General features: G+C 48.6%; 2 protein-coding genes across 2 annotated transcripts in view; one reads left to right on the top strand and one right to left on the bottom strand.

Moving 5' to 3' along the window:
• LRTM2 (leucine rich repeats and transmembrane domains 2) overlaps nucleotides 1-8,714 on the top strand; it is a 22,594-nt gene extending 13,880 nt beyond the window's left edge. Inside the window, exons 3-4 of the mRNA XM_031057046.1 lie at nucleotides 2,296-2,886; nucleotides 4,415-8,714. Of these exons, the coding sequence (XP_030912906.1) occupies nucleotides 2,296-2,886; nucleotides 4,415-4,869 (1,046 nt within the window). The 3' untranslated portion in view covers nucleotides 4,870-8,714. The remainder of the gene's footprint in view (nucleotides 1-2,295; nucleotides 2,887-4,414) is intronic.
• Nucleotides 1-8,729, bottom strand: part of CACNA2D4 (calcium voltage-gated channel auxiliary subunit alpha2delta 4) — a 116,313-nt gene that overhangs the window by 41,115 nt on the left and 66,469 nt on the right. The gene's annotated exons all lie outside the window — the stretch shown is intronic.

Here is an 8,729-nt window from a genome sequence, read left to right as displayed (position 1 = left end):
CTACAACAAGAGTGTGACATATTCTGAACAGAATTGAATATCAGCCAGCCAGTCAGTACCTGTGCTGCACTAGCCCATTGGCTATGATCTACTTTCATGGCAATTTCTGCTGTGGGCTCCAGTCTCTGCATGACAAGAAAGCACAGAGGTGGTCTGGGTTAAAGATCTGTCTTACATTTCACCATAAGGGTCCATAATTCTCCTTAAAAGAGCACATTTATTGGCATGGCCTGGGCTGGTGTACACCTGAGATCTCAACTGTAGGATAGTAAAAAGTGATTGAAGAATTGTGAAGACAGATGAAATAGGAGAGAATTGATATATTATCTCTGAACATTTACCCCTTGCTCCCCTATAAAGTCATACAGCTTAGAATTCAAACGGGATAGATCTCCTTAGACTACCAGTCCACAAATCTGCCAGTTCTTACAAGGATCACTGGGGACACAAAACTTGCCCTGTGCAGGATGACAGGGCTGGAATATGAAGGCACAATGCTGACAGAAGCAAAGTCGCTATAAAAAAATGGGCTGGGGGTCAGATTAAACTCTTAGAGAGTGGCACAAGATAAGAGAGAAAGAGAAGAAGAGCATGGCTGACTGCAAAGCTGCTCCAGACAGAACTTCTCCACAACATGGGTCTCCTTTGGCTCCTTCTCTTGTGGCAATCTTTTCACAATTCCTTTAGGATTAAGAAGTAAAACACCTGCTTGTTGGTTCCTTGAAGAAAAGCAGGACAGAACAACCTAGCTGCCAGCTCAGGAAGGCAAGACAATCAATGCATCCCCTTTAGCTACCACTCACCCCGCACAAGACTCTACCAACCCGAGTGACTGCCTTCTCTGAAGACAAGTGAGAAAGGGAGAGGACAGGCATGATGTACAGACAAACCTGCTTCAGTTTTAGTCAAATGCTCAAACTTGTCACCTTAAAAACTGCGAGGGAGCTGAATTTGCTTCCCACACTGAAGAATAGTGGAATTCATTGTGCGATCTCAATTCCACAAAAGGAACTAAGATGAAGGATGCAAATGTTTTACATAGTCTGCTTAAACATAACTCCCACTCCTCTAATGACAAGAGGCACAAAGCTTGCTTTCTTGCTGATAATGCTTCTTTGTCACAAAAATGAGAGTTTGAAAAGCCACTGGCTCCCAGGGAAGGTTGGTAACGAGTGCCCTGGTGCCACTGGCAGGATCTGGAGCCATGTCTGGAATCCACAGCAGCTCTAAAAAATGCTGATTTGTGATTTGTCCAACCTTGAGACAGTGTAGTAGAAAGGGTGTGTGTGGGTTGACCCTTTTCCTCACACTGCTTTTGTCCGTTACCAATGTACACTTCTCTTCCTCATTCCATTGTTGTGGGCCATTTTGGTCAGATGTGGTTTAAACTGCTCTTTGCATGTCTGTTGTCTGCCCAGTTGGTGACCATGATTTAGGGCTTGCCCCATGATTTGACTGTAGTCCAGAGTGTGTCCAAAGTTCTTAATAAGAACAACTGCTGGATCTGTACCCAGTTACCACCTCTAGATGGGGGTGGTCACTGGCCACTCACTGGTACTTTTGGGGCTGTTGCTCTGGGATTCAGAAACTGTTTTGAGAGCAATGGCAAGTACCAGGTACGCAGTGATTTAGGGGCTCCTTGTTACTTTTTATCAGTTGTCTTGGTCATCCCTTTGTAATGTAATGTAATTCATTAAAAAGTGGACACGAGGCCCATATGATATACTGTGAATGTGGCAAGCAAACTGATTTAGTCTTAGATCTGAGTCTTATCTATCACAAATATTAGGATTCAAACTGCAGAAGCACACCTGAAATGTAGGTTGCTTTATTTTAATTTTTCTTAAAAGCTTTTTAATAATGTATCTGTTTGTGAAAAATTGGAACTTCTTACATATACCTGGTCCCTCCTGTCTCTACCCTGACTGTTTAGAAAGAGCTGTCCTTTGTCAGAGGTGACACCTCCCACCACTCTCTGCTCCATTATCCTCTGACAGGTACCAGTGCTTTGGTATCTGTTGGCAAAGTCCGCTGGGATGCACTGTTCAGACTTTGTTGTGAAACTGGAAGGATATTTACTTGCTTGTTCCGAAAAAAACAGGCTAAGAGGAAAGTCATGCTGCCAGGATGCAGACCAGGGGTAAAGGAATGTAGCTGTGAGGAAACTCATTACACTGCAGGGCATTGCAGTGAAGAGCCCTGCTGTGAGGGCTGTGTTGTAGTCGGTGATGGGTGAGGATGGGGAAGCACTGATCTAATCCATGCCCTCTTCCTTCCCTGCTTTTCACCTTCCAGTGCTTGGCTGCTGGCTCTCACTATGTGCTGCTGAGTCCTTCTTTGCTTGTCCTTCCTCCTGCAAGTGTAACAGTGGAAATCTGGAAGTGGACTGCAGTGGCTTGGGCCTCTCTTCCATTCCCTCAGACATCCCCACAAACACCAGGACCTTCCTCTTTCTCAACAACAAACTCAGCATCCTGCCAGGAGCAGTGTTTTCCAACCTCTCTGCTCTGCAGAGGTTGGATCTATCCAACAACTTCTTGGACCAGCTCCCTCAGAACATCTTCAGTGACCTGGGGAACCTCACAGAGCTCCAGCTGAGGAACAACAGCATCCGGGCCTTGGACAAGGACCTGCTCCAGCACACGGCCCTGCTGCGCCAGCTGGATCTCTCCATCAACGGCCTGGCCCAGATCCCTTCGGGCATCTTTGATGACTTGCCTGCCCTCCGCTCCCTCTCCCTCAGGTCCAATCGCCTGCAGAGCCTGGACAGGGTGACCTTTGAGCCTCTGACCAGCCTGCAGCATCTCCAGGTTGGGGATAACCCCTGGGAATGCGACTGCAACCTCCGGGACTTCAAGCACTGGATGGAGTGGTTCTCCTACCGAGGTAGGTGCTCGCGTGCGGGAGGGGAAGCAGGTGGAGGAATTTTGGTCTTCCAGGAAAAGCAAGCAAAAGGCAGGCAGGGAAGAAACAGGAGCAGGTACAACTGGAAGGAGCAGATACAAAAGGCAGGAGCAGATACAACTGGCAGGTCAGGCTGACCTGATGGACAAGTCTCAGCCAAAGAGCAGGAGGACCCTGATACAATTTAGTGCCACTGCACCTTCATATAGCAACACTGCCAGTCTGTGAAGTCCCCAGCAGCCCTAGATCTCCTATTTCCTTGTTTTGTTTCTAATCTGAACTATTACCTGTTTTTTTTTTAATCTTGAGAAAGAACTTTCCTCAGTAACATTAAAATTTTAGGATCATGAATTCACCTTACTCTTTCTGCCTAAAGAGAAGAAATGCTTTTCACACTTGGAAATAACCATCCCATTCTCTTTCTTAAGATGAGAGAATTAGAAGTCAGATTTGGCTGTAAAGCATCAGGTTTGCTGCCAAAAAAAAGAACCTTAGGAAACAGTGACACTTAGGAAAAACACTGCAACTCATATTGGAGAACCCAACCTACAGCTCAAATTAACAAGCCAGGCCCCAAATCAGACTGGCTATGAAATCATCACTTCAAACCGAGCAGTTTTTGACAAGTTTGCATTTCCAGATTTTCCTTGAAACAGAGAAGACTGGAAAGGTACATGTCACTTATCAGGAATGCTGATGGGATGACATGCTTTCAGGAGCTGCAACTCAAAGAAAGATGGCACATTTTACAGGAGTGAGGATTGAAGGCCTGACCTTCTGTTTCTGGAACCAACGAGTAGGAAAGGGTCTCAAATCATGCGGATAGCAACAGTCAGCTGTCACATCCCTGCTGATCACAGCCATGCTGCAAGGAGATTATCTCTGCCTATGGCTACACTGCAGTCTGAAATATGCATTTGTGTGAGCAGAATCAAACAAGCATACGAGTGCCACTTTGCACTTTTTTTTTTTGATTGGTTCTTTTTTCTTGACTACCATATCACAAAGTCAGTGGAAAGCACGCAGACATAACTTTGCTTTTTTTCCTCCCTTTCAAGGAAATTGCTCAAACTCACTCAAGCATTTGTTTCAACATCTGTCATTATTTTCACAGAGACGGATTAGTTGTCAGAAGATGGGATGTGTATCTGTTGTTTTTTTTTGAGAAGGTACAGCCTGCTCCTATATTTTTGCTTCAATTTCTCTTTTTCTAAAGTGGTTCTTCTGAGACTTACATAACTCACTAAACAGTATGAGGTTGATTTAAATGATTTCAGAGGGCTTTCATGTCTTGGCCTATTCAGATATGCACCAGGAGCTCTAATGTCAAATCCAACCTAGGCAGAGGCACACTGGCCAGCTGACATGGTTGAAGCTTCTGCACTGCAGGGAAAATACTTTAGCAGGTGTGAATGGAGGCCTATGAACTCACCCCAGCTGAGGATCTAACCCTGCTGCCTCTGCATGGGCATGGAGCTGTGATTGACTCCTGTTATCTCTGTTGGAACAGGTGGGAAAATCGACCAGCTGGCCTGCACCCTGCCCAAGGAGCTGAAAGGAAAGGACATGCGGATGGTGCCCATGGAGATGTTCAACTACTGCTCCCAGCTGGATGATGAGAACAGCTCTACAGTGCTGGACAATACTGGCCCACCTTGCACTAAAGGAAGCCCTGCTCCTTCCAAATCTAAATCAGGCCCAGAAACAGAAGTGGAGCCCAGTGTGGGATGCCCTCAGAAACAGCGGTACAGGCCTGTGAGCGTGCGCCGGGCGATCGGCACTGTGATCATTGCAGGGGTGGTTTGTGGCATCGTTTGCATCATGATGGTGGTGGCAGCTGCCTATGGTTGCATCTATGCCTCCCTCATGGCCAAGTACCACAGGGAGCTGAAGAAGAGGCAGCCTCTCATGGGTGACACAGAAGGTGAACACGAAGAACAAAAACAAATCTCTTCTGTGGCGTGAAACTGTTCTAGGAAGGAAGGGACAGCGATGAAAAAAGGTACCTGAGAGCAGTCAAGCATGGGGTCCTCCCAAAATACATCTTCCCAGACAGACTGTGCTATTGCTCCACTCACCCAAGTAGTACAACATGCTTCTGGGGGGTCAGGGCACCTGGCTCAATTTCTTTTCCTCTGCCCCAGGCCTATTTTGTGCCCTTTCACCCTTGGGCCCTCCCAGATAAATAAAGTAGAGTCAGACCTCGAGTGCTTGCTGTGCCTCATGCCCTTGCACAGAGCTTCCCTCACATGCCTGCTGCAAAGGCAGCTGGCACCTTCTGGGACCCTGTGTCATCCTCTCAGCTTCAGTCCTGAGTCATCCTGTGTCCTGTCAAGAGTTCTGTGCAAAGAGAGAGCAGCTGTGTGAAACCCTCTGTGGGGAGCAGGACACCAGAAGTGTCCATGCCTCACCGTTAGGTCACTGCTGTTGTGTGACACGAAGCTGCTGCCTACCCTACAAACCAGAGCTGCCAAGGTCACATCAGAAGGGAGGCAAGGTCCCTATGGTAGGGCAACAGTCAGTGGTAGATTTCTCACTTTTAGAGGTGGAAAGATATCTGTATCACCCTAACACACTGCCAGGGAGCACAGTGTCCCTCTTTTTGCTCCTGGCCAAGTCTAAACCTTTGAGCTGGCACAACCATCATCTGCTGCAGGTGCACAGCACAGAGTCATCCTCCTGTACACACACACACACACACTGACTCATTCTGATCCCAACACACACACACAGAGCCAGTCCCAGCTCCAGGCATCCAGGCACCCCACCTGCACATGCAGAGCTATCACTCATGCCCATGCTGACCTGCCCTTTGCATGCAGCCATGGATACATCCAGCCACTTTACCTTACCCTGATCATAGTAGTGTGTATCACCTTTTGCTTCAGACAAAAAACATGCACGTGCCGCTGAGGAGTAACAAAAACATCTCAGCCATAGTGCAGAGCTAGTGGCAACTGGCAGAAGAAGATGGAAAGAGGCAAAGTTATTGAGATTACAGCACCAGTCTGTGGAAATAAGTACACAGCATCAAAAAAAAAAAAAGGTGTGTTCTTATCCATTTTATGTCTTCTCAAATAAATGGACAGAGTAAGGATATGAAGCCTCCATTTAGAAATGTTTGATTGGCAGATCAGAAGTGGGTCATCAGGAAAGACTGGAGGAGGAGGTGGCTTACCAGGAGTGTAAGCCGTGCTGAGTAGTGTGAGCCTAGGGGAAGGTGTCAGCGGAAGAAGTCACACAACCCAGGAGCTGCCATGGCTGGCACGGGGGCCAGCATGGTGTGTGCAACAGGGTGATGCAGCCAGGGTGACCAAAAAGAGTGGGCAGAGTTATGGAGAGTCTTGAGGTGAAAGCTGGAACCTGGAGCACAGTGTGGCACACGTGGGAGAGCCCAGGAAAGGTCTGGCACGGAAGGCAGCAGAGCCCACAGGCACTCCCTTCACCATCATTGGGGTGTCCAGTGACACCCACAGCTGCACCTGAGTGTGCCCACACACACAGCCATGCACACTGCCACTGTCACATAGGGTGACTTCCCCCAACCAGATTTTAAAGCCCTCAGACTGCAGTGCCTCCTATTAGTCTTAGCTCATTCCGACCCGACAGGGAAAAAAAAAAGTGAGAGAGGAAAAAAAATAATGAAAGGAACTCAACATAAGGACTCATTTTGTATCACTGGAAGTGGGATAAAATGCTGTCTCCAGGGGAGAGCACACATTGCCATGGTAACCTGCTCTAACCCGTCACAGTGGGTATTCCTGGGCGAGGAAGATGACACCGGAGGTCGTGCATCCACTGTGCCTGTGGATGGTGTGATCCCTGCCATCAGGAAACAAGCTGGCAGCCAGCCCAGCCTTGCAGGGTGTTTCACTAGCAACCTGTGTTCAGAGCCCTGCGTGCTCTGCAGGTGCACCTTGCCAGGGCACGTCACCTCTTCCACCTGCTCCATCTGAATCCCAGTGCTGTCGGACATCTCACAGCCCTCCTGCTCGCTGTGGCTGGATCCCTGTGGAAGCAATGCACACTGGTTCCTCACTCCTCCTGGTCCCAGGGAGGCGGCTGTACTGACCCGTGGGCACACAACATCATTAATCAAAGCCTGGAGTGGCAAAATCCCTCCTGGTCTACCCAGGGTCACCAGAGCCAAGGAGACAGGGTGCTCTGGACTGTTTTAGCATGGGGCAGAGGAGGATGTTCTTCAGGAAAGCAGAAGACTGGGCTGCCACGGAGGAAGAACTGGGAGAAGCAGTCAGCCCACCCACCAGTGCGAGCACACACTTTCCTCTTGCTTCCAGCACACTGTGGGGAAGAGGAAGCAAAGGAGGGGGGCTGGTGAAATGTGAGGAGGAAGGACTCTTCCCCCATGCACTGTACAGCCACTCCAACCATCCCATCTGCTCCAAGTGTAGCCCGCTCTGAAGGGCAGAACTGGTGCACTGCAGACTCCATATGCGTGTTATTGCTGTTCCACATTCCCAGCAAGCCAGGAGCAGACTCTGCCTGCTGGATCCAAACCTCTCCCCAAGCTCCCTCTCAGGGGAACCTCTCCCTTCACCATACTGGACTCCGCAATCATACTTGAAATGGGACTTGAGTCAGAGTGGTATATTTATAGATCTATATTTTACTTGCATCAAATAATGGTGACATATTGCACAAAACAAATGGGATCTATATATGTGTGTGTGTGTGTGTGTGTGTGTGTGTGAGATAAGAGAGAGACTGTTTTTAAGGGAATAGACTAGAGGTGAAATGAATGGGAAGAAGGCGGGGACAATGCAGGGGTTGAGGGTGTGAAATCCTCCTTTCCCTGTACCTTCCCTGTGACTTCCTCCTGCCCTGACCAATTTTTCTTTGTTGCTAATAATATTTTCTATATCCTGTGTTGTGGGGCTGGTGATGACCTTGCCCATCCTTTCCTTTTTTTGTTTTAATTTATACAGCAGAAAGTCTGGATTTATCTCAACCCTAGACAAGGGACTGCTATGTTTAGCAACCCACCCAGGAAAAGAGAAGACAGGAAAGGGGAGAACTGAGTGTTGCTGGGAAACACGAAGGCTGGCTATGAGGAGTCCCTCTGGAAAGCAAATACTCTGTTTGGCAGGATGAGGACCTGTCCTTTTGCACACCGAGCAGAGTAAAGGGGCTCACTGGGAAGTGCCCTCTTCAAGGCACTGTTTGCAAACAGGCTCTTTCTCTGTTCCCCAGCACACCTGGAAATCAGGCTGCCCTGGTGTGACTGAGCTGCTGCACTGCCCACAGGCACTGCAGGGAGCACAGCAACCACAGCAGGCAGAAACAAAGCTCTGTGGGATGCTGGATACAGAATGAGACCCAGTGCTCCTTGTGTGCCCAGCCAAGGGGTTCCTTTGGTGTGGGGACAGCAGCTCCTGTTCCTGCAGGAGTGGCTGGGCATGGGGGGAATCCCCCTGGATGCACCCTCTGCTGCAGGCAGCTGCTCCAGTGACACATGCAGGTGCCTCAGGAAAGGGTCTTCTGGGGCTGCCAGGTCCAACACATGCCAGGGTGATGTTGGGCTGGCAGGGCCACCAGGAACAGCCCCTCCTGCTCCCCCCACTCCCCTTCCCCACACATCCACCTGTGGGACAGGTAGGCACATCCCTTGCAGGGAACAGATGCCACTTGTAATTCCTTTTTCTTTTTTGTTACTGTTTGAGGGAGAGCGACAAGATTTTCTAAAATGATTGAATGGAGGTTTCTTTGGCATGAGACAGAAAATTTTTAAAGGTATATTATATTTCTGGCTTGTTGTTACAGAATAATAATAAAGAATGTATTTTCCTATGCTCCTTCTTGTTTAA

Source organism: Geospiza fortis, unplaced genomic scaffold (assembly GCF_000277835.1).
Source record: "Geospiza fortis unplaced genomic scaffold, GeoFor_1.0 scaffold10, whole genome shotgun sequence".
Lineage (NCBI taxonomy): Eukaryota > Metazoa > Chordata > Aves > Passeriformes > Thraupidae > Geospiza > Geospiza fortis.
This window is presented reverse-complemented; position numbering and strand designations above follow the sequence as displayed.